The 27,305-nt window shown below is 40.9% G+C and overlaps 1 protein-coding gene across 3 annotated transcripts in view; it reads left to right on the forward strand.

Annotated features, from left to right (window-relative positions):
• The window catches only part of CSMD3 (CUB and Sushi multiple domains 3), a 1,171,353-nt gene that overhangs the window by 1,131,629 nt on the left and 12,419 nt on the right, over positions 1-27,305 (forward strand). For all 3 annotated transcript variants that reach the window (XM_065399724.1, XM_065399725.1, XM_065399726.1), the window contains 3 exons: positions 11,178-11,289; positions 18,031-18,210; positions 21,080-21,145. In XM_065399724.1, the coding sequence (XP_065255796.1) occupies positions 11,178-11,289; positions 18,031-18,210; positions 21,080-21,145 (358 nt within the window). The remainder of the gene's footprint in view (positions 1-11,177; positions 11,290-18,030; positions 18,211-21,079; positions 21,146-27,305) is intronic.

The raw sequence follows: 27,305 nt of genomic DNA on the forward strand, positions 1-27,305 counted from the left end.
TGACTGTATGATGTGTATACCGCCACATGCGGTGGAACAGGGTGTTTAATGACCCTGCACACTTCCGTCAACACGAGTCCAACAGTCAACTTTCCCTCTCTGAACTGGTTAGCGAATTATTGGTAGCAGTCTGGAGTAGCCAGCTTCCACACTGCAATCGCCATGTGCTTCTCCAACAACAGGGCAGCTCTCATGCTCATGTTCTTGTGCCACAGGGCTAGGGGGAGCTCATCACACAGTCCCATGAATGTGGCTTTCCTCATCCGAAAGTTCTGCAGCCACTGCTCATCATCCCAGATGTGCATGATGATGTGATCCAACCACTCAGTGCTTGTTTCCTGAGCCCAAAAGCGGCGTTCCACTGTGGTCAGCACCTCCATGAATGCCACAAGCAATCTTTTGTCATAGGTACTATGCGTGGCGAGATCAATGTCAAACTCCTCTTGCCTTTGTAGTTTAAGGAGTAACTCCACTGCCCCTTGTGATGTGTTAGTGAGAGCAAGGAGCATATTGGTCAACAGTGCAGGACCCATTCCTGCAGACTGAAGAGACAGAGTGCACAGTACACAAACCATTGAAAGATGGCTCCAAATGTGGCCGGAAGCACAGGGATTGCTGGGATGCGAACCAATGCATCACGAGGCATTGGGACAGGACCCAGGATGCCCCATGACCCCCTCCACCTTCCCACAACTCTTAGCAGCAGAAGAGGAAGAGATGATCTGTGGGATATCTGCCCAGAGTGCACCGCTCCAAATACCAATGCAAGTGCTGCAAATGTGAACACGCTATTGTGCAGGCAGCTGACAGTGTGAACACACAACAGTGGTTTCCCTTCAGCGCTCTCTGGATGGCGATGTAACTCTGTCAGTGTAAACATACCCTTAGTTTTGCTTATATTGAGGAAATACTAATATAGCATCAAAACCTGCAATTGAAGATGTTACTCAGTTTTTAATCACGCAAAATTGTCATTGATTTCAGTGGGATATTTCCTAGGTAAGGATCGAGTAAACTGAGTAAGGATGTCAGGATTTGGCCCATGTTTTGCTAATAATACGATAAAACAGTTATAGTCAAGCCAATTTTCCTCTTGCTCGCACCAAAATATATCAGGAGAGATGCCAGTGTAAAATTAATGTAAGCGAACATTCTTAAAAGAATACAGTACTCTCACAGATCTTGGGAGACAGACCAGTCCTTGCTTACAGACAGCCCCCTAACCTGAAGCAAATACTCATGAGCAACCACACACCACATACAAAAACACTAACCCAGGAACCTATCCGTGCAACAAAGCCCGATGCCAACTCTGTCCACATATCTATTCAAGTGACACCATCACTGGACCTAATCACATCAGCCACACCATCAGGGGCTCGTTCACCTGCACATCTACCAATGTGATATATGCCATCATGTGCCAGCAATGCCCCTCTGCCATGTACATTGGCCAAACCAGACAGTCTCTATGCAAAAGAATAAATGGACACAAATCTGACATCAGGAATCATAACACTCAAAAACCAGTAGGAGAACACTTCAACCTCTCTGGCCACACAGTAACAGACCTAAAGGTGGCAATTTTGCAAGAGAAAGACTTCAAAAACAGACTCCAAGGAGAAACTGCTGAGTTTGAATTGATTTGCAAATTAGATATCATTAACTCTGGCTTGAACAGAGATTGGGAATGGCTGAGTCATTACACTACTTGAATCTATTTCCTTATGATAACTATCCTTACACCTCTTGTCAACTGTCTGTAATTGACCATCTTGATTATCACTACAAAAGTTTTTTTTCCTGCTGATAATAGGTCATCTTAATTAATTAGCCTCTTAGAGCTGGTATGGCATCTTGTCTGTATGTGTATATATATATACTCTTATTATATGTTCCAGTCTATGCATCCGATGAAGTGGGCTGTAGCCCACGAAAGCTTATGCTCAAATAAATTTGTTAGTCTCTAAGGTGCCACAAGTACTCCTGTTCTTTTTACGGATACAGACTAACACAGCTGCTACGCCGAAACAGTACATAGAGAATTCATACGTGCTTTTGAGACAACAAAATGCTACATTAGAAAGTGCTTATTATATTGCATAGGCATTGAGTCATTGCAATTGCTATTTTCTGTAATTTTGTTGTCAAATTCCCTAGGGTCATTTGTCTGACATGTTAAACATTTGTCTTACATTCTGACAGGCCAGTCTGATCCCTCTAGTTTTTTGTTTCTTTTTTTTGTTTTTCCCATGGTGAATGGAAGCATCATTAGTATCCAGCATTCAACTCTTCAAATAAACAGGCAAAATGTCAACTGATATATAATTTCTAAAACAAATGTAGCTATTGGCAGGATTTACAACTTTGATCCCCAAAATTCTAAGGTTAGTGCCTTGCAGATTAATACAGCAATGCGGTAAATGCACTTCAGCAGCAATTATTTTGTATACTGTATGGCCTTCCATACTACTTCTCTTAACCAGCAGCTTATCCTCAAGCTCCCATATAAAGGAGTTGGTACTGTTTAGAAACCAAATGTTTAAACATCAATTTCTGTCATACTCTAGGTGTGATTGCATAGTTAGCACAGTGCAATATACTGGTGTCATTGTCACAGCAGGTCGGGGAGCAGTGATTAGTACTCTCTCTCTTTCCCTGTAGGAATTGCAGCACTCCATCTTCTGCTTAAGGGGAAAGGTCAAGAGCTAGCTCCTTTCTCTGATGCCTAGTGGGGAAGGAAAAACCAAGATAACACTTCCTTGGCCACTCTGGATAGACATAGGGGAAGGATAAAGAAGAAACCAAATCTAAATCCAAAACGCAACAGACCAGATCTTGGCAGAAAGACAATCAACACCTAGCACCATATGTAGTAATATGTAGGAAGACTTTATGGAGAATTTGAGAGACAAAGTGGGTGAAGTAATATATTTTATTGGACCAATTTCTGTTGGTGAAACAAGCTTTCAAGCTATAGAGCTCTTCTTCACATACCTTGTCTTTCTAATGTCCTGGGACCAAGACACTACAACAACACTGCACACATTTATGGAGGATTAGGCAGAACAGTTTGAAGTTTTAGCAAGTGAATAATGAAGAGTTTTTGTCAGATAAAGTTCTGCTTCTAAAATAGTAGATATTCCTCATAATTTGTACATATACAGTGTCACCAGTTAACACTAGTAGAACCAAGTTGCATACTTCTTTGTGCAGCTTCTAATTAAGATCTCACAAACACAGAGAAGTTCAGGTCTGAGGCTGACAGTAAAACCCCAACCTAGATCACCCTTCACCCTCTGGTTGTTGGCTGTCAGATTACACAGGAGGAACATGGCATGGCCTCTTGGCAATACTAATCCAAGGTATGGGTTGCCACAGTGCCAATTTCTTCCTAGCTATCCACTTCCCTACCTGGCCAGTCCTCTTCTGTCACTAGAACTCCAAGCTCAGGCTCTTTTGAGCTGGCTACGTAGAGAATTATCCAGCCCTGACCTCCCCACTTCGCTGTTACCTGCCTGTTTTCCCAAGCCTCAAAGACAGCATCTTTGCACAGTGGGGGTCTCTTCTAGATCACAGCACACATGCTACCACCACATCACAATGTAATGATGCTAGTTGGAGTTTTCCAGAGAAAAGATTAGGCAGAAACTGAGTAAGGGTGTCAGTATTTGGCCCTTGCATATTAAGTTAAGCAGATGTCCATCAAAAATGATAGCTCAGCCCTACTTCAGATACCAGCCACAGAATGTAAATAAATGGTATCATCTGGTATAATTGGGATGTGTCCCTGAATTTAGGATATTATCATTCATTCCAATATTTTGTTATGTAGCAAATCTATCCTGAACACAATATATTATATCAAGCAGATTTCACAAAGACAAAATACCTTTGTCTCAGTATATAGCAACTTCATCTGTAAGCTTGAAAAATAAATTGCTTCTTTGAAATGAACTGTGGGTTTGGAATATTTGTTCAGAGATATTGCTAGTAACATAGGAAATTGTTTATAGCACATTGACCATAAGCCATTACAGCACACCATACTGCTGAAATGAAACAAGGATTTATTTAGAACAATCTGTCTTCCATGCAAGGCTCTGTAGTTGTGGTTTTTTCCAATTTACGTTTTTGTGGAAATTCAGCAAGTTTCCTGCACGTTAAAGCTTGAAGGGAGCCAAAGTGCAAACTGTATTTAGAAAGAAAAATAGCCACATTACACCCCTAGTATCCTTGTATTAGCTCTTGGGTCTGTTTTGTGATGCTTCATATGATATTCAAAATGAAGATAAGGGAAAACCTTGTAAACTTTCTTCTTCTGTGAATTTAGTGCTTATAAAGCTATAATAGTGATAGCACAGTAGAATGGAAACCTGTTTATTTCAAGATAAGTGCTATATAGTATGGACAACCATGTGCAAACCCCCAAGTCTGCCCCCACTACTATGCCCCAATCTTAATCTGGAACAGTGAAATAATAGTTCATTCTCAGTCTAATCATCCTTTAACTTCCAACAAGGATGCAAATTGTGTGAGATAATGTGATGTGCACACATATTCACAGGGAACTAAGACTACAGACTTATTTCACAGAGGCCAACAATTTTGTTTATTTAGTAGCAAACACTTTTATACCTTTAGCACTGGACTGGATTAATATCAGTGATGTAGTGGTGAAAATCTCCATGTCCCATTACCAATACCCTGAGCCACCCAGTTTTTCTGAAAGAGCCTTTATGATTACATAGGTTTTCAGCTAGGATTCAGCAAGGGTGTCAAGAGGTGCATTTTATTTCACTTCCAAAAGAATGGCCAAATGTTAGTTGAGCAAAAGAACTGATACAGCAGAGGCACTGGGGAATGCACACCAGCCATCCCTCATATGCAGGCATACTTGCCTTCCAAAAACATAACCTTTTATTGCTTTTGTTTGTTAAAAAAAAATACAGAGTACTACAATAAATAGCAGCTGCTTAGTATGAAAAGACTGCTTTAAGTCCTTTTATGGTCAAAATAATGACTCGTGACACTAAAGATGCACCTTCTTACTCAATAGATCTCCTTCCTGAATGTCATATCTAGTAGTTAGTGATGAAAATAAGATTTTCCCACATTTTAGTTCCATTCAACTAAGAGAGGATAGAGTGAGATGGCTTCTGCTCTAGTTTGCACATGATTGTGAAGAATAGCTAACTCTGTTCTAAGTGGCAAATCTTTATTTCTGGTGCAGACAAGCAAGCAAGAAAGAACGGAGCTTCACTCTAGTTTGCAGGGGTGGCTGGTAGAGAAAACATTTTTACTTGTAAAGTGAGGAACCATGAGTTTTGCACAGGTTATTATTAGATCCCATCACCAGCCAATGAATGGATACTGGACATCTCATTAATGTCCCATTCACCTGGTCTGATCACCAACAACTGCAAGCAAAACTTGCAGTGTGAGCTGAGACTGTGGTATGAGCAAGACACACATTAGACTCTATGTCAGTGGTGGGCAACCTGCACCACACATACGGCCCATCAGGGTAATCTGATTGCGGGCCGCAAGACATTTTGCTGATGTTGACCGTCCGCAGGCATGGCCCCCCACAGCTTCGCCGTGGTTTGCAGTTCCCGGCCAGCACGTCCCTGCGGCCCAACACTTCCTGCAGCTTCCATTGGCCAGGAACGGCAATCTGCAGCCAGTGGGAACTGCGGGGGGCCATGCCTGTGGATGGTCAACATCAGCAAAATGTCTCGCGGCCCACAATCAGATTACCCTGATGAACCGCATGTGGCCCACGGGTCGCAGATTGCCCACCACTGCCTCTGTGTCCTTTAGCCAGTTTAGAGTGAATGATCTCCCACTGGAAGTTCCTTACATTATTAAGTCCTCTCTACAACATATTGTAACATAAGGATCATTAGAAGGAATGATGTGACACCAGATTGTCCAAAAAAACAACAAACTTTAACGCAGCCATCGCCCATATGCAGCAGTACTTGCTTTAGCTACCTCCCCTACAGCTGGAAACCCACCACCCCACACTTTGTTTCAGTTCCTATTCCCCTGCATCTGACTCTAGCCACATCCACCTACAACCCATTTTTTGGGGGGAAGGGAAAACCCATTACAATGTCCTGGTGGAATCTGGCAACTGGAGGACCAAGAACAAAGATGGGTAGAATCACACTTAAAAAAATAGTTCTCCTTTCTTTTCCAGCACTCATAAAAATTCAGATATAACTCTCAGCAAATGCTTTGGTCAGTTTTTACTTGATCTGAACTGGTTTTACCATGACTAACCAAAATGTCTGCTACTCTTAGTGAAGTGAATTTACTGCAATCTCAGCTAGAAGTGTGTGTTTTTCAATTGTGCACATAGCTCATGCCTCCCATTTTGAAAATGTATTTTCAGTACACATCATTATGGTTGGGAATGGTTAATATTTATACCCCTTCTTCTGAGATGAGCATTACCCCTCTGCTGAGTGGTAGCAGATATCCAGGGCTTTGCATCTTGATTTCCCAGTGGAGAAGAAATCAGTGATGCAGAGTCTGGGTATAAAATTAGCCCCATAGTGCAGTTTAAAATAAAAAAGGAGAACAATGCAGAAATATTTTCATGTGTTGCTACTGTATCAGGATACAAAAATGTGAATTGTTTTAGCATCTTTAGTGGAAAAAATGTTTATGGAAATTTTGTGAATGTTATAAACAGAATTTTTGCACAATATTTATGTTAGCAGTTTGAGCATTTTAATTTCATACTCTTGGATCAGGGATTTGTGGCATAGAAAGGCTGATGCTCCTAGATGGTGGGCAAGGTGCTGCTGCAGGATGAGGAGATTGTAGGATGGATTGGTGGGCTGGAGAATATGGGGGCTAGTACTTTTGAATGGGGGGCAGTGCTGTGGTGCACTGTCAACTTCAAAGGAGAGGAATTTCCACAGCCCCACACAATCTCCAATTCCTTTGCCTTTGAGCCAATCACTGCCCAGGAGGGGAGTTGATGTCTGAGGAACTGATCTGGAACTGAGTGGTAGGCAGGAGATGCAGAGTTGGGATAAAGTCCGCAGCCACAGTATGAGTGAGCTTCCTCTGTCAGGGTTCCTCTAGATCTTGGAGACCCAGGATTTTTGCTGCATTCAAACCCAATGGGAATGACTCTTCAGGCACTCCTTAAGGACCAACTTCCTGTTTGCACATCTCTGGTTTGAGCAGGACTACATTGTACAGAACTTGAAATCATAGAATCATGCAAATGTAGGACTGGAAGGGACGTTGATAGTTCAGCTACCCTAGTCCTCTGCACTGAGGCAGGTCTAAGGATCACCGTCCTAGACCATCCCTGACAGGCCTTTGTCTAAGCTGTTCTTAAAAACTCCAATGACAGATGTTCCACAACCTCCCTAGGTAATTTGTTCCAGTGTAACTACCTTTACAGCTAAGACATTTTTCCTAATGGCTAACCACATCTCCCTTGCTGCAATTTGAACCCATTACTACTTGTCCTGTCCTTAGTGAATAAGGAAAACAATGTATCACCCTCCTCTTTTATGTACTTGAAAACTTTTATTGTGTTCCCCTCTTCAGTCTTCTTTTCTGAAGACTACACAAACCCAATTTTTTCAGCCTTTCCTCACAGGTCATGTTTTCTAGACCTTTAATCCTTTTTGTGGCTCTCCTCTGGATTTTCTCCAGATTGTCTACATCTTTCCTGAAGTATGGGTGCTAGCACTGGACACAGTACTCCAGCTGAGGCGTTATCAGTGCCGAGTAGAGTGGAAGCATTACTTCTCATGTCTTGCTTACAACACTCCTCCCAATACATCCAAGAATTATGTTCACTTTTTTTTTTTACAATGGTATTACATTGTTGACTCATATTTAGTGTCTGATCCATTGTAACCTCAGATCATTTAATTCCTATTAATTCCTATTAATCATTTCCCACTTTGAATTTGTGCAGTTGATTATTCCTTCCTAAGTGGAGTACTTTGCATTTGTCCTTATTGAATTTCATCCTGTTTATTTCAGACCTTTTCTCCAGTTTGTCAAGATCACTTTGCATTCGAATCATACCCTCCAAAGCACTTGCAACCCCTCCCAGCTTGGTTTTGCCCACAAACTTTATAAGTATACTCTCTATGCCATTATCCAAATCATTTATGAAGATATTGAATAGGACTGGACCAAGGACCGATCCCTGCAGGACCCCACTCGATATGCCCTTCCAGTTTGACTGTGAACCATTGATAACTACACTCTGAGTATGGTTTTCCAATCAGTTGTGTACTCACCTAATAGTAGGTTCAGCTAGACTGTATTTCCCTAGTTTATTTTTGAAAATGTCATGTGAGACACTATCAAAGGCCTTACTAAAGTCAAGCTATATCTACTGCTTACCCCCATCCACAAGACTTATTACCATGTCAAAGGAGGATATTAAGTTGGTTTGACATGATTTGTTCTTGACAAATCCATACTGACTGTTACTTTTCACCTTATTATCTTCCAGGTGCTTACACATTTATTGTTTAATTATTTTCTCTGTTAGCTCTCCGGGAACTGAACTTAAGCTGACTGGTTTATAATTCCCCGGGTTGTCCTTATTCCTCTTTTTATAGATCGGTACTATATTTGCCTTTTTCTAGTCCTCTGAGATCTCTCCTGTCTTCCACAAGTTCTCAACAATAATTGCTAATGGCTCAGATCTCTTCAGGTAGTTCATTAAGTGTTCTAGGATGTATTTCACCAGGCCCTGGTGACTTGAAGACATCTAACTTGCTTAAGTAATTTTTAACTTGTTCTTGCCCTATTTTAGCCTAAGATCCTACCCCATTTATGCTAATGTTCACTATATTAGTCATCGGATCAGTTTTTTGGTAAAAACTGAAACAAAAAAAGGCATTTAACACTTTAGTCATTGCTGTATTTTCTGTTATTGTCTTTCCCTCCTCATTGAGTAATGAGCTTACCCTGTTCTTGGTCTTCCTCTTGCTTCTAATGTATTTGCAAAATGTTTTTATTGTTACTCTTTAATCTCATTTTGTGCCTTGGCCTTTCTAATTTTGTCCCTACATGCTTGTCTTGATTTTTTTTTTATATTTATCCTTTATCATTTGACCTATTTTTCACTTTTTGTATGACTCTTTTTGATTTTCTATATTCGAATGTTGATTGAAGATTACTACGGGGGTTACAGTGGATAGAATTCCTGAGTGTTTACATGATGTGTCATTGATTCTTGATCTTGAACAAGTTACTTAGGCCAATATTTTCATATTGGATCCCTAAGTAGCCTGATATGTAACTCCCATTGCTTTCTGTGGGAGCCGGTGGAATTTCCACTACTCAGCATCTCAAAAATTAGGTCACTTTGTTTAGGTGCAAAATATGGATGAAGGAAAAGGGATGTATCCAGCTCTTCATTCAGAGAAAATTGTTGATTCCTCCTTGAAAGAATATTTCTGAAACAAAGCGGAGAATAAGTAGGTTCATGTGTCATTTGCATTCAGATGAAACAAATGTGTTTAACACAGTGGCATTGATTTGGTGGTTGGAGCAGGAGCAAAAGGATGTTTGCTTCAAAACCAGAATGCCAAAATATTGTTTGAGTGACAGATACCAAATAAATAAAACAGATGTAGAAGAAATCTTGGTTCAAAACTGTTCATTCAGAGAAATGGAGGGCTGATGTCCACTAAGAGTAACGTGTATTGCCAGGCAATCTAGTATAGCTGATTGGATTCAATGCTACTTTATCAGATAAAAGAGCACTAGTGTTGCAATTCAATGCAACTTCAATAACTGTCAATAGTGTTTTCCTAGTATGTATTTCATCATGAAAACCTGATTTGCTGCATGTCCTCCAAAACTGATCTCTTTAAAGTAATTATATAGTCCAGTGGATGTTGTAAAGAAAAACAATTTCAATTTTAATTCACATACAGGTACTATGCATAGCTCCTGGGTTATTATTACATTTCACCATGATGAGAATACTGAGCTGAAATGGAATTTTACTATAAAGTTTCAAATAATTGTTTATAGCAGTGAAGCACAATGTTTAACGGGATTCAGTTGTTATGAAAGATGTGCATATTTTGGGGATCAAGAACTTTTATCAAGCCTTTTAAACTTAATCTAAATTTAAAAAAAAATGTAAATGCATTGTGCTATGAAAAGTTAGTACAAACTCAACAACCTCTCCTTGAAACATGCATCAAAAGATACACAGCTCACTAGATGGCACATTTGACCTATGACTTCTATATCTAAAGATGTTTAAACACTAGTGTAAATGAGTTAACAAAAATGACCCCGTACTTACTGTATTCAAAAGCAATTATACGGCAAATCATTCAGACACTATTTTTACTTCATTTGCAAATAATTCTTTCCTTTCTTTTCTTTTCTTTTTTTCAAATTATCCATTCCAAGCATAAAAAAATGATGTGCTCAGAGGAGTTAAGAGTGAGGATTTTCATGTACTCACGTTCTGTTATCTATTAAGCATACTGATTTATGTTCTCTTCTTGTAGTGAGAAAGTAAAGTTAAACACCATAGGGCTCAAAGTTAAAAGGAAATCCTAGAACCATACAGGCTTGAGTCGGAAGGAACTAGAGCTGGTCTGAGAAATTCCAGTAAAACATTTTTCATCAGAATTTGCTGATCCCTTACAACGGAAACATTTGACAAGATGGTTCAATTTCAAAGAAGTTCCAATGAAACTCACTGCCACAAAGGTTTCAAAACTTGCCTGATTTCCTGCCAGCACACTGACCCAAGTCCGTGGTAGCCCCTAACAATGAGACAAGGAGATGAGAGCCTGGAAGGCCTGGCTCCCAGGTTTGTGACTCCTTGGCAGTCCGGGGTCCCAGGCTCACAGCCCTTTGGCAGACAGAGCTTCCAGGGCTTCCAAGATCCTTGGCTCCAGGGCAGCCCACCTCGTAGACTGTCCCAGAGTTAGGGCTTCATTCCCTTTCACTGAGATTTCTGAAATTTTGGGGTTTTGTTCCAAAGTACCAAATCCTCCACAGAATGGAATTCCCTTTTTCTGCCCAGCTTTTGAAAGGACCTCATGGCTCAGCTTATCCATCCTGCATTCTGTGTAGGAGTTTTCCCTATTGATTGGGAACAATTGATATTTCTTTGTGATAACATCATTGTACTTTCACTGTTTCAATAGGTGGGAAATGTTGTTCAATTTCAATGTAAAAAAGGACACCTTCTCCAAGGATCTACAACCCGAACTTGCCTCCCTGATCTTACGTGGAGTGGGATTCAGCCAGAATGTATACGTAAGTAATGGGTAGAGGGTATAAATATTTTTCTGTTAGTCTTGGATGGAAATCGTTTCCCATGATAGGTTTCATTAATTAACTTACATGTACTATATTGTTGAAAAGTAGTGAACAATAATAAACTAAGTTTTGTTTTTTCTCTTTCTATAACGGCTTGTAGAACTGTGAAAGATTAAAATCACATTTTACCCAATTTATCCATATTCATGTGATTTTAATCTTTCACAGTTCTACAAGCCGTTATAGAAATAGGAAAACCCAAGCTTCATTTATTATTGTTTATAGTTGATTGGATTCAATGTGACTTTATCAGATAAAAGAGTGGGGATGAGAGGGGGGCTGCAGGAAGGGTAGGGGGAAAGGAAAGGGGTCATGGTAAAACTCTGTGCAGCCCTAAATTGCACTGAGGATGGGCAGCCCTGAATCAGGGAGTAGCCCCTTCTGCACTCCTTCCAAGTGGAATATAAAGGCCACTAGGTTTAGTCTGACGTTTCAAAGCATATGTTCCAGTATTAATAATAACGAATTGTTTGAACTGCTTTCCTAGTACCCAGTGCTGATACTTTGAAAAAGGGCAGTGTGGTAATTTGTTAAGGTAACAGTAATTAGTCATATCTGAAACAGAGAGGAAGTTCTTTCTAAGGCAGGGAAGCTGTTTCACTCCTAGGTGACTATCCATTTTAACAGGTTTCAGAGTAGCAGCCGTGTTAGTCTGTATTCGCAAAAAGAACAGGAGTACTTGTGGCACCTTAGAGACTAACAAATTTATTTGAGCATAAGCCCACGAAAGCTTATATCCATTTTAAGAGACTTATGCAAACTACTGTCTTGTAGTGCTGATTCATTGATACTGTAATGTCACAAGTAATGCTTCCAGTTCTACAAACAGCCTGAAGACATGCCACCTGGGATGGTCATAAGATATGTCGTAACTCATGACATAAGATAAACAGGATGAGAACTGCTCATTACATGGATGGGAGCACACAAGGTTGCTCTGTGACGTTGTGTTAGTGATTCAGTAGGTGACACTCTTCCCTCTGAGTGATGAATTAGTGCTCAACTGTGATGAAATGTGACATTCTTCTTTTGAAGGTGCCATGTTTTGGATGTAGTGTAAAACTAATGTCTCAGACACCTGTACCAAGATGTTTTTCTCACAAGTAGGTTTATTAAGGGTCATTCTGGGTAATTTCTACCCTTGATAATTACAGTCTGTTAGACCTAAAATCACTCCTTGTAACTTCAGGGTGACACATTATTTTTCTTTGAGTGATTGCACATGTCCATTCTACTTTGGGTGTTTGTGCACACCGTGTACTAGCAACAGGGATTTACCCCTTAGCATGCTCCCTGTGCTGTCTCAAACTGCTGCGTGATGGTATGAAGGGCAGAGCCATCCCCGACCTCTTTCAATTCCTTCTTACTGCCTGTGATGGTTATCGGAGAGTTCCACCTACTGTGATAAAGTTCCTCCTCTATCTTGGTGGGTCCTGCGCTTATTGGCGGATTTTCTTGCCTCAGAGATTCACCATGTGGGTTGGGGAACAGCCCAGAGACCTTCCCCTCTGGAAGAACCCACAGTCCAGGTCAATTGGGAAGTTTGGGGGGAACCCGGGCCCGTCCTCTACTCCGGGTTCCAGCCCAGGGCCCTGTGGACTGCAGCTGTCTATAGTGCCTCCTATAACAGCTGCATAACAGCTACAACTCCCTGGGCTACTTCCCCATGGCCTCCTCCAAACACCTTCCTTATTCTCACCACAGGACCTTCCTCCTGGTGTCTGATAACGCTTGTGCTCCTCAGTCCTCCAGCAGCACACCCTCTCACTCTCAGCTCCTTGTGCCTCTTGCTCCTTCACTCTCACAGACCTTGGGAGGCAGGCCAGTCCTTGCTTACAGACAACCCCCCAACCTGAAGCAAATACTCACCAGCAACTACACACCACACCACAGAAACACCAACCCAGGAACCAATCCCTGTAGCAAACCTCGTTGCCTACTCTGTCCCCAAATCAACTCTGGCGACACCATCAGAGGACCCAACCACATCAGCCACACCATCAAGGGCTCATTCACCTGCACATCCACTAATGTTATATATGCCATCATGTGCCAGCAATGCCCCTCTGCCATGTACATTGGCCAAACCGGACAGTCCCTCCGCAAAAGAATAAATGGACACAAATCGGACATCAGGAATGGTAACATACATAAGCCAGTAAGTGAACACTTCAATCTCCCTTGTCATTCTATTACAGATTTAAAAGTCACTATCATTGAACAAAAAAACTTCAGAAACAGACTTCCAAGAGAAACAGCAGAACTAAAATTCATTTGCAAATTTAACACCATTAATCTGGGCTTGAATAGGGACTGGGAGTGGCTGGCTCATTACAGAAGCAGCTTTTCCTCTCCTGGAATTGACACCTCCTCATCCATTATTGGAAGTGGACTACATCCACCCTGATTGAATTGGCCCTGTCAACACTGGTTCTCCACTTGCGAAGTAACTCCCTGCTCTCCATGCGTCAGTATATAATGCCTGCATCTGTAACTTTCACTCTATGCATCCGAAGAAGTGAGGTTTTTACCCACGAAAGCTTATGCCCAAATAAATCTGTTAGTCTTTAAGGTGCCACCAGACTCCTTGTTGTTTTTGTAGATACAGACTAACATGGCTACCCCCTGATATTTGGGAGGTAGAATCTTTTCTCCTGTTGGGATCTATAGAGGAATTTATTTTACACAGAGGGAAGAGATTATATTCTCATTACTTCCTAATTCCAAAAGTAAAAGGAGGTCTCAGACCCATACTAGCTGAACAAATACATGCATTAAATAAAGTTTCACATGGGCACTCTGACTTCCATTATCCCCTCCCTGCATCCTGGCTACTGGCACACTACCCTAATAAAGGATGCATATTTCCCTGTGGCAATACGTCAAAACAACAGGAAATTCCTCAGATTTATGGTCAACCAATCCCACTATCAGTTTGCAATCTTGCTATTTGGCCTGTCCACAGCTCCACATATTTTACAAAATGAATGGCAATGGTGGCTATGTTCTTGAGGAAATCAGGAATTCAAGTCTTTGAGTATATGGACCACTGGTTGGCGAGAGGACAATCCAAGAACCAGGTGATATCCAGTGTGGCGAAGATCCAATCCACCTTTGGCATATTGGGATTGCTTACCAACAAGGGAAAGTCAGTCCTCTCACTTCTTCAGAGAATAAAGTTCATAGGAGCAATATTGGATTCTAAAGAAGGCAGGGTGTTCCTTGCACAAACCAGGTTCCAGACAATGTTAGACATCTCATTAGACCAGGGATCGGCAACCTTTGGCACGCAGCCCATCAGGGAAATCTGCTGGCATGCCGGAACAATTTGTTTACCTGCAGCATCCTCAGGTTCGGCTGATCGCAGCTCCCACTGGCCGCAGTTCGCCGTTCCAGGCCAATGGGGGCTGCGGGAAGTGGCAGCCAGCACATCCCTCAGCCCACGCCGCTTCCCGCAGCCCCCATTGGCCTGGAACAGCGAACTGCGGCCAGTGGCAGCTGCGATCAGCCGAACCTGAGGATGCTGCAGGTAAACTAATCATCCGGGCATGCCAGTAGATTTCAGAAAGCTGCAGAACTGGCTGGGCTTGTTATACTCCCTGATGCATCATCCCCTAGACATGGTGGTTTGGATGCCCACAGAAGTCTTAGCCTCTTTGAACTGGTGGATGGTCCCATCCAATGTATATGTGGGAGTTCCTCTCCCACAATCTGCTTCAACTCTGGTTACAGACATTTCTGCCCTGGGTTGGGGAGCCCACCTGGGAACTCTGCAAACTCAAGTCTCTGGTCTGGCCAGGATTTAGCTCTCCATATAAATGTAAGAGTTGAGCGCCGAGAGCCATTTGTCTGGCTTGTTACACTTTCCTCACCCAAATCAAAGGAAGGAGTTTACTAGTTGTTATGGACAACAGGGCGGTGATGTCCTAGGTGAATAGACACGGAGAGGTCAGATTGTTGCTTCTATGCCAAGAAGCAACATTCCTTTGGGAGTTTTGCATCACCAACTCAAACTCTCTATCTTCCGGGTGTCCCGAACATTCTTGCAGATGGATTGAGCAGATCATTCACCAGTGACCACAAGTGATCTCTCCATCAGACACATTTTCCAAGTCTGGAGTGTTCCCCAGATAAACCTATTGGCAACCTGACCAAACAAGGAGTGTCATCAGTTTTGTTCACGGGCAAGTCACAGTTCAGGGTCTCTGATGGATGCTTTCCTGTTGTCCTGGAAAGACAATCTAATGTATTTGTACCTTCTGGTTCCACTCCTACCTAGAGTGTTGTTAAAAATTAAATATGACCATGCTCACATAATACTCCTTGCACTGGCGTGACCTTACCAGCATTGGTTTTCCATGCTACTGACCCTCTCTACCAGGGCTTCATTGACACTATCACCAAACCTGGATCCAATCTCTCAGAATCACGGTTACCTCGTTCATCTCTACCCAGAGATCCTTCACCTGATAGCCTGGATGCTCCATGGTTAACACTTCAGTAGGAGATCTGTTCAAGGGATGTGCAAAATGCCCTCTTCAACAGCAGAAAACTTTTTACTAGGTACACTTCCACTTGAAGTGTAAAAGATTCTCTCTCTGGTATCAACTAAAAGGTAATTCTCCACTCCAAGATCCAATACAACACATGCTATACCTGAAGTTTCCATCAGGGTGCACTTAGCAGCTATCTCTGCTTTCCACCCTCCGACTGGTAATTGCTTCCTTTTCTCCAGTCCCATGTCACTCACTCCATTTTTTTAAGGCTCTGGACTGGTTATCTCCCCAAGTAGATGACCCCATTATTCCTTGGTACTTAAACCTGGATGGGTAAGGAATGGTGTCTATAGCCTCTGTTTGTCAGAGGGTGGAGATGGATGGCAGGAGAGAGATCACTTGATCATTACCTGTTAGGTTCACTCCCTCTGAGGCACCTGGCATTGGCCACTGTCGGTAGACAGGATACTTGGCTGGATGGACCTTTGGTCTGACCCAGTATGGCCCTTCTTATGTTCTTATGGTGTTAGCAACACTAATGGGTCCACCCTTTGAACCACTGGCTACCGGTTTGTTACTTCATCTGTCAATTAAGTTAGCTTTTTTGGTAGCAATTACCTCTGCAAAGAGGTTAGGAGAATTGAGAGACCTGGTATCTGCCCCACTACATGGAAAAGATATATCTCCGTCTTCATCCAAATTTCTCACCAAAGTGATTTCTCACTTCCAAATCAATCAGGCAATATACTTACCAACTTTCTTCTCTAAGCCTCATGCTCATAAGGATGAGGAGAGACTCCATGCATTGGATGCTAGGAGAGCATTAGACTTTAACTTGGATAGGATTAAACTGTTTCAGTCTCCCTCCCAACTGTTAATGGAAATTGCAGACAGGATGAAGTGTCTCCCAGTCTATGTAACTCCACCAAACAGGGTGCTAGCACATTCAGCAAGATCACACACAGCGTCTGCAGCCTTTCTAGCTCAAGAGCCTATTCTGGATATTTATAGAGCTGTAACTTGGGGTACGTCTTACTTACCCGCTGGTTCGGCGGCAAGCAATCGAACTTCTGGGTTCGATTTATCGCGTCTTGTCTGGACGCGATAAATCGAACCCAGAAGTGCTCGCCGTCGACTCCGTTACTCCTGCTCGGCGAGAGGAGTACACGGAGTCAACAGGGGAGCCTGCCTGCCACGTCTGGACCGCGGTAAGTTCGAACTAAGGTACGTCGACTTCAGCTACGTTATTCACGTAGCTGAAGTTGCGTATCTTAGTTCGAATTGGGGGGTTAGTGTAGACCAGCCCTTGGTGTTCAGTACATACTTTTACTTTTCATTATGCCACCTCTCAACAGTCTGGAGGACAGGTAGTCCTTCAGTCATTATTCAGACTCTTCTACCATCTCCAGATTGAACTGTTTGTAAGTTTCCTGAAAAGGAATGACATGCAATCACTCAAAGTATTAAAAATGGTTACTAACCTGTTTTGTAACTGTTGTTCTGTGAGATGTGTTGCACATGTCCATTTCACAACCCACCCTCCTACGCCTCTATATGAGAATCTGTCTAGTAAAAAGAAGCAGAGGGGGTGTGTGAACGGCTCTGCCTTTCATACCATTGCACAGTAGCACTATGCAGCAGCGGGTGAATGTGCTACCCTGATTGGTACCACTGAGGGAAAATCTCAGAGGCTAGGGCATGCAAACAGCTGAAGTGGAATGGACATGTGCAATATATTTCAAAGAACAATTGTTTCAGAACAGGTTAGTAACCATTTTTCTTCATTTCCTGTTCTAAACTCTTATTTAGTTGCTGCTTGGTATTAAGCAATTATTGCAATTCATACAATGGGTGGTTGCCTGTTACTGCTGTGTAAGGCAATCAATACATATATATGGTGTTTGGGCCTTCCAGAAAATCTGCAAAGGTGGACTCTCGAACTCAGTGGGCTGTCCCACAGAATTAAAGGTTTACCTCATAGATCTGCTTACAGGATTGGGCCCAGAGTTTATAAAACTGTGAAGTGCTTAGTGAGCTCTCAGATGAGAAAGAACATATACGTATAAGTAATTGTTGCTAATACATTTTGTTTAATTAACTACCTGTCAAAATGTTTGAGGTTGTTTTTTTCTGAAATATTTTTACTATTTCAACTAAAAAGTAACGTACAGTTTCTTTGTAGCACACAGCTGTAAACAACCAGAGACTCCAGTTCACGCTAATGTGGCTGGAATGGATCTTCCTTCACTTGGCTATACATTGATTTATACCTGTCAGTCAGGCTTCTTCCTAGCAGGAGGATCAGAACACAGAGTCTGTAGATCTGATGGCACATGGACTGGAAAAGTTCCAGTTTGTGAAGGTAACCCCTTCTGCTCCCCCACCCCGCCCTCTGACTTTCAAATATTAAACTTTAAATTTTCCCTTACTTGCTATTTAGTAACAATATATCATATAAATACATGTCTTTAAAATCTGTATATTACTTTGTCTTTTTCTATATTTCTTATAATAGCATTATATATTTGTGAGTAAAGTATTCAAAAGACTCACTTGACTTAGCACATACATCCTAGTGATTTTCATTAAGACTTAGGTCCCTAAGTCCTTTTTGAAAATGGGATTCAGACTCCTGAGTCACTTGGGCTGTTTTGAAAATTGTACCCTATATCCATATACAAGACATATGGATTGTACAATAGTCTTGTGTACATGTTATATCAATTAGAACTCCAGACATGCAAGCCTAGAGGATCCACTCTCACTTCAGTCAATATTACCATAAGTATGTGCCTTCCAAAACTGCAGAACTCACTGATATGCAGAGCTGATGTTGGGTTTTCTGGGGTTATAAAACTTACTGTACAGGACAATGTTTGGGAGCATGTGCTTTCCATATAAGAAGAAAAAAGATGGCATGTTGAGAAATGAACATGAAAATTTAACCTGCATTTAAATTCAGAATGTAAGTGAACAGCATGAAGAACAATTGAAGCTGAAGACCTAACCCTTTAATTCTTTGATATTTACAAAGCATAATAAAGAAATTCTGTACGATAGTGAAATCTGCCCATCCTATCTTGCTTCCTTATACCAAGGGGGATTAACGTAGGAACCAGCTCCATGGGCTGGCCAGTTGCAGCCAGATTACATCCCTTTTGTGTTGTTCAGGTGGCGTCTTCCCTCCAGTCGAGCAGTGTCGCACATCATGAAAGTGACATGGCTATGGACGCATCATGGAAGATGTAGTCTGGTCAGGGAGCCTGACCATAGGGGAGAATGGTGGCATTAGATACCCAAATTGCAGTTCCCACGAGACAATATGCCATCACAGGGAAAAGTAGTTTAATATTGAACAAACTCAAAACTAAATGATGTGGGTCAGTACCACACATTGAAATTAAACATTTCAAATTGGGACTATTTAAATGTTTCGTTTTGATCAAAAATTCCAAAATTAAATATTTTGCCATGTCACAATTAAAAAATTCTGAACTTTTTGTTCCATGAACGTTTTTGATATTTCAACTTTTTGTCCTGATCTGTTGAAATATCACAGTTTCCCAAAGGATGGAAATTCCAATTTTCACTGAGCTCTGTTACACAGCTTAATAGAAAATATTATCAAGGTATTCCAGATAAAAAGTGTGGCATTAAACAAATACTATCTTTGTGTGAAAGAAACCTCCTTATAACCTTGGTGTGTTCTTCTTTTCCAGTGTTTCTATTGTTTTACTTCAGGGTACTGCCTGTTTGAACTGAATACCTCTACCCATATTTGAAATGTGTTGATACTTTCCTTTGTAATTAAGGACCCTTCAGGGTAATTGGAAATTGTTCCAAGAAATTTCTTCTGCTGTTTTCAAAATAAACAACAGTAGTTGTTTTTACTTCCTGCTGGGGCTGGGTTAGGGTTAGAATTAGGGTTCACCACAGAGACAAGCTCAATGCCATCTTTCTCTGTGGGAGTGCATGGTTGTCTCTAGTATTGGCAGGGGCATGGTCCTTGGGGATACACATTCTGTGGATCCACTGAGCCACAGCTCTGCATAAGGTGGCAGAAAGGAATACAGGTGATATTAAAGGCCATAATCTTTCTAGCAGCCATGCCCTCTCTCCAGTTTGGGGGGATAGGATTCTGTGTCCTCCCAGCTCCTTTTATCTACGCTTTATACAAAATAAGGTAATGGGGGTGGAGTACCTGAACTTAAAAAATCAGAATGGCACCCCCGTTTACACAGCAAACCAGAACCTGTGCCCCTAAGCAATAAGCCACTCCTCGTCAGAGGGTGTAAGAGAGGTCTACTAACAACTTCAATATCCTTTAAAAGGCAGGAGATGAAACATTGACAGTTTATCTTCTTGCTTCTTTGCTTTCACCTGGAACATTTGATTGATCTTTTTTTTCCAAATCTTGGCAATTGTAAAACAAATTAATGGGTCAAAAAGTGGTTAAAACTAAGCTTCTCACTTCTCGCTGTTCAGTATTACAGGAAGATGAGAAAAAGGAGCAATGTCTTCAAAATTATTAACTCTTATTAGAATGAAATATAGCATACCCTGAGGGACCTTTCCGATTTTACCTATTACAGAGAGAAAGATGAAAAAGCCATGTTCCTCCCACAGGGGGAAGTAGTTAGAAGAAAAGCACTATGTTCTCTTGTTCCTCCTGATGGAAATGAAAATAGTTTTTTTCAAAAATGACTGAATCATTGACTTAAAGGGAACAAAGAATTGAGTCCTTTTCATCTGTCTAAGGGAGATCAAAGATATAAAAGGAATCTCAGTAATAAAGATCCATGTGTCCATTGTACAGAAGGTCTGTTTCCAATACAAGATTTTTGGATTCAACGCTTCATTCCAGAAAACCAGAACTTTTGGGCAGTGCCATCACGTAAAAGACAGTTAGCATGAATCAGGTTCAAGTTGGAAGGAGATAATTCCATTTGACTAATTCAAGGAATTTGATTAGTCCCTATATTGAATTTTAAATTGTATTGTGCAAATACATCCTGTTTGTCTACTGAAGATCTCTGAACATTCTCTGATGTATATGTGGTTTTTTCCCCCTCTTTGGTGATATAAATGTACATCCCAGCCCCTTTAAGGTGGTACTGTGTGCTAAGGAATTAATAGAATTTTAAAAGCCTAAGTGATTTAAGAACACATGTCCCACTGAATGTCTTCAGATGGTTACTTGTTGTCCATCTTTTTGTTGTTCTTTCCAACAGCTGGATCAAAAATATTGGTGAAAGACCCTAGACCAGCTTTGGGAACACCGAGTCCTAAACTAAGTGGTGAGTACCTTGACTTTATTCCAAGGGCCCAATACTCCATTGCCTGGTACCTCATACCTCAGTGTAGTGGTTGAAAATGATACCAAACAAATAGCACAGTTTCAGACTCATTTAGTACTGGCATAAATGATTTCACAGGCAAAGGACTGTGGCTGAATCTAACTCTTGGCAGGTAAATATTGATCCTTAAATTGATTTATGCTAAACAAAGCTCTTCAGTAACCATACTCTAATCTCTCAATAGTGCACAGACATCAAAGTAGTTGGTAAGTGCAGTTATGAAACCATGTGTTTTCAAAAGTCTGTGGTGATAGCTTGCTACTTACTTCTCTAAATATTGAATATAGTTTGGTTGCTCGTAACCATCCTCTCTTGTATTTTACTCATGAACTTTTAGCATGTGGGTTTAGTTCATGGACATTTGGAGTCTATTTTTATGAAAGAGAGGAAGTTCCTATCTGTTTAGCTTATCAAAAAGAAGCTAGAGAGGTCACTTTATTGCAGTGTATCTGTACCTTCACAAGTTGAAAATACCAGGTACTAAAGGGCTCTTTAATCAAGCCGAAAAAGGCATAACGAGAACCAATTACTGGAAACTGAAGTCACATAAATTCAAATTAGAAGTGTCACAATTCTTTAACAAGTGAGGGTGATTAACCATTGGAACAAACTATCCTGTGGGAAGTGGGGGATTCCCCATTTTTGATGTCTTCAAATAAAAGCTGCATGCCTTTCTGGAACATGCTTTAGCCAAACACAAATTCTGGGCTCAATGCAGGGGTAATTTGGTGAAATGTAATGTCCTGGAATATACAGGAGGTGAGACTAGGTGATCTAATGGTTCATTTTGGCCTTAAATTCTATGAAGCTATGAATCTTAAGCACTGAGTCTGATTTAGAATTAGCTAACTCCAACCTATGTGCATCTGCAAAGTCCCACTGACTTCAGCAGAAGGACTGGTTGGTGTACACTAGCTCATCCACAGAATCAGTAATGTAAACTTCAAAGTATTTTGTTTCATTTGTGTCTCTGTATTTGAAATAAATCAGTACAAATCTAATACAGAAATTTAAGTAGCCCTAGAAGTGTTCATTGCCTGCTTTTGTATTTTACCCTATTAAAATGTTATTTGTTTTTTACATTCAAAACAAACAAACAAAACATATGTGATTTCTCTTTCAGTGTAACGAGCCCCTCTGTCCTGATGTCTCACTCTGTACTGAAATACATATTTGTATTCTGTTTGCAGACTTTGGCAATGATAAAGGCAATTATGCTAAAAGAATAAATTTGTTCTTCTATATCACACATATCCATATGTGCATGTCCATATTTTTTCAGTATTATGTAAGGCTGATAAGTATAGTAAGACCTAAGGACCTTTGTTAGAGAGGTGTAGAGTACAACGGACATAAAGACATTTTAAAGCTTAACAAAGCTCTCCTTTATCTGAAGTTTCTTTTGGGAAAATGTACTATTTTGTCCAGAAAGTAGTTTACTTTACTGGACTCTAATGAAGAGCTGAGCAATTCTTCAGGATTAGCTTCACGAAGGAGTTGACAGGAGATAGGAATGAACCAACTGGTGCTGGTTTGCTTAGAAGGTGGTGTTTGACAAAAATAAAACAAAACAAAAAAAGCTCCTACTTCCTGCTTGCTAAAGATGTCATGGGGCTGGCTTGGTGGGAATATGTGAGCTGGTGTACCTGGTGTGCAAACAACCTCAACCAGTACTGGCTGAAATTTAACTAACATGGATTGGGATTTGATAATGTAGATACAGTCAAACTGTGGTTGATCTGGAATACTTGGGTGGTTGGAGTCAAACATTCCTCACATTTTCCCCTTTATTGTAAAATATATACTGCAATATGGACTTTAAACATACCCACACTCATGAGCATAATACCTGAAGTTCTCCAAATTACAGTCGTTTGCTCTATCAGCCTCATCCTACAAACAAGTTGTTATGTGAAAATACTCAAGTAACTAATATTGGGCCCACTTTTCAAATTAAACCTTGGTGCTTTAACTTTAGAATCCAAGTCCCTGATCCTGTAAACATTTATTCACTTCAGTGTAACTACTCTTCTAAGTAAAGGATTTATGTCTAAATCTGTGTACCTGCATAAAGGTCCAATCCAGGAAACCACTCAATTCAAGTACCTAAAAAAGCAGGTATATGAACACCTGAATCAGCACTCTTAAATGAGTACTGAGGTACCTAAATACAGATTTATATCTCTCTCTCTTTAGGCACCGAAATGTAAATGTTGGCTCCATTATTAGAACCTTAACTTTTGTATTTCTTTATTTTTGATTATTTTAGACCCAGATCTTGAGTCAGCATCTGCTAGCATGGACCCCTGAGCACATTTAGAGTTGCATTGCTTGCTCACTGGCATAGGAGTCCACACTAGCACATCTCACGGCAGGGTTGGAGCCTTAATTTGTAATCTTGATGTTAATGTAAGATTTAGTATTTAAATATACAGTTTCAAGTCCAACAGCATTATCAGTACTTTTCAGTTTCACATGTTATGTACATTTGTCATTTATCTGAAGCGCTGGTCTAAGCTTTGACATCTTTGAGCATTCCTACAAGGGATGTCAGCCATGTGGCAGAAGTCTTGCCATATCTCTCAGGGTCTTTTCATATATTAAAACAAAAAATATTTACAGTTTATAATTTCTACTTATAGTATTTTGTTTACATACTAAGTCATTTGAGGAAAAAAATCCACCACCATGAATGGATACTTTTACGAAGAAGGTTGGCAGGAACAGCTGCAATATTGTGTATCACATTCTGCTTCTCCTGATGCTCACAAATTAACCAATAGTTGGGTGACAATTTGTTATGGGGGATAAGCCCTACTAGAATTTCACTTGTGAAAAATACAATTACTACTTGTACAGGGGAAAGGAGACAAAATTCATGCACTGCAATGAATGCATTGCAGTCTGACTAGATTTACTGAGTGTTAATGTCCTTATTAAAAATCTCAGGTTATATGGTAGGCAAATGCTTAAGCAAACTTTAAGGCAATGGAATAAGAATTAAATAAGTCTGTTTAATTGTATCTGAATGGTTGGAGGGTGGGGTTATATTTAAATTATATAGCTGTATATATTTAATTGGATGATCAAATATGTTCAACTTGTCTTTAATTTTATTTGATTGCTTTGTTTCCAAGGAAAGTACAAAGATAAATGAGAATTATAATGCAACGAACAAGCTTCTTAAGGTCTATATTACAATTTTAAGCATAGCCCTGAGCAATGGGTGGCACATTCACTATCCTAAGGCTTTGTCTTCACTACCCGCCGATCCGGCGGGTAGCAATCGGTCTATCGGGGATCGACTTACCGCGTCTAGTGAAGATGCGGTAAAATCGATCCCTGATCGCTCTGCCGTCGACTCCGGAAATCCACCTCGGCAGGAGGCGGCAGCGGAGTTGGCGGCAGCGCGGCAGCGGTCGACTTTCCCGCGTCCTCACCGCCAGGTAAGCCGACCTAAAATACGCAACTTCAGCTACGGTATTCACGTAGCTGAAGTTGCGTATCTTAGGTCGGACCCCCGCTGCAGTGTAGACCTAGCCATAGAGAAGCCACAGGAGCCTCTGTAATTCAGAGGGGTACCTCTGAGACACAGCTCCTTCTCTGCTTCCCCCTTGTTTCTGGGGGCGTGGGGAGAATAATTTGCAGCTGGGCTACATCAGCTTTAAATTTACTGTCTTTTCTTCCTCACGCCCCTCATCCCCAGCTCAGCTACTTGGGTTAGTAAGTTATGGGGTGGAGCCATGAGCTCTGCTCATTGTTTGCCCCTCTTTGCCCACTTGCTCTAGAGAGGGAGTAAGTGGACATGAGTTGGCCCACTTATTCTCTATTGCCAGATCCAAGATCCAGGTAATCCATCTAGGAGGAAAAAGTATTTTTATTCCCTTCTGTGGGCACATAGCTCTGAATTAATACCTCCGTTGTTATCCCAGCATCAGGAGAAAGGAATGTAATCATGTATGTATCTATTCTGTTTTTTGCTTTTATATATATTTTTTCTTTTACATTCCAACTCCCCTGATTTTCCCTCTACCCCCACTCCCATCCCAGGAAATGTCCAACTCAGGATCACAAGATCAGTATACATGTTATTTACAACGGTATATAATACTGCTTTTTGTAGTAAGATTATAAAAAACATTCTCTTTCACAACCCTATACAGTGTTATCACAGTTGCATACGGTGAATCCACAAGACTTCAATTGTGCAACCCTTACGCCTTAGTGATTTAAATAGGACTACTTGCATGACTAAGTGCCTATCAATGTGATTAAGAGATGCACAATTAATTCCTTAATGCATTTTTCCCTTTTTATTATGTATGTACATTTATTTTCTGTATTCCAGGTACACTTAGCAATTTTTTAAAGCATTGTGAATACATTAGAGATGTGTTGCCCCTTTGCCCAATAGGTTTCACCAAAGTTTCCAGGTTGTTTCCAGTAGAAGGAGAAAATAATTGTATGTGTCTGTTATTTCTTTGGTGCAGTCCTGTTTATTTTACAAAGCATGTACACAAAGTCCTGTTTCCCTAAACACAGTAAGACCAAGTACCAATGGGGAGTTTCCTTGCTCACAATTCAAATCTTGCCTTTCCAGCCAGTCCTGTGCTCCAAGGATCTCTGTCTCTTCCAACACACAACTGATTTTCTGGCATTCTCGTTTCTTTCTGCCTTTGACATCTACACAGACAAACACAGCTGCAATCAGTCAGTTCCAAAGCCCCTGCATTCACAATCAGCATCCAGGAAAACTCCTCTTATTCTCTCTGAGTTAGTTATTGCTCAGACCTTCCCATGAAGCCCAGTGCCTTGGCCAGTGGCTTCTGTTGTTTCACCTATCTTACTCCATAAAGGATCTTAATTGCTTTTTTCCATTTTGCATGCCTATCAGCTTTAGGGTGACCAGACAGCAAGTGTGAGAAATCGGGATGGGGGTGAGGAGTAATAGGAGCCTATATAAGAAAAAGATCTAAAAATCAGGACTGCCCCTATAAAATCAGGACATCTAGTCTCCCTAACCAACTTTAACGGTGTCTGTGATAGTCTAGATATCAAAAGCATGCTTGCTGGTACCATTAACACCTTTTGGTGTTACGTTTCCATTTGATAAATAAGGACATAACATGCTTGGCTACTGTTAGAGACATCAACATCCATTCTTTGATATTGCTAGAGGATTCAATTCATCTACTAATTCCAGCATATATATGTGAGTGTGTATTTGCAGAGGGCAGATCTTTGTAGTCAGTACTGTGAAAAGACCTTTGCATATAGTTCCAATATTTTTGTGTTTTGTGGCAAGAAAAATTACATGGGGCATGCTTGCTGCTGGTTAGTGGCGACTCCAGTATTCATGATGTTAGCTACAGATTTATGTAGAGTCTTTGGTTTCCCGTAAATTCTATTTATGTTGAATGACTCTCTGATATTCTGCCAAATTTCTTCCCTACCTTCTGACCATTAGATATGTAATTCAGCTTCCCATTTATCGTCTGTCTCCAGTATCAGGGGGTACTTAACTCAAATGGAACGTTGCTTATTTTTCCTTGTATAGCTTCTTATATGTATTAAATATCCTGAAGTGTGAGACAGTGTTTCCTGCTGGACAGAGCACTGCACTGGGAATAAAGAGACCCAGGTTCTCTTCCCAGCTCTGCCACTGGCCTGCTTGGTGACCTTGGCAAGTCACTGTACCTGTCTGTGCCTCCCTTTTCCCATATGTAAAGTGGAGATAATGATGCTGGCCTCCTTTCTAAGGCTCTTTGAGATCACTTTGACCAATCTGGGGCTGAATATTGAATCTGATATATCTGAGTTGGTGAGTGTCTTGAGCCATCATAAAGTACCCCAGGTTATAATGAATAAAGGATATCTCTACCATGGTAAGCTTTATGGGAATGTCTGCAGAGAACCAAATGAAGCTGCTAAATCATTTTCTGTGTTTGAGTGTTATGTTGGTATGTAAATAACTTTACTGAAAGTGAGCCATTTTACAGTTGGGTGCATATGAAAGGCTCATTAGTATGGATATAAATCAGAGAGATTCATTCCCTCTTTCCTCCAGGATCTCTTCAGTATTTTGTGCATAGGATGTGAC

The sequence above is a fragment of the Emys orbicularis genome, chromosome 2, assembly GCF_028017835.1.
Source record: "Emys orbicularis isolate rEmyOrb1 chromosome 2, rEmyOrb1.hap1, whole genome shotgun sequence".
Classification (NCBI taxonomy): domain Eukaryota; kingdom Metazoa; phylum Chordata; order Testudines; family Emydidae; genus Emys; species Emys orbicularis.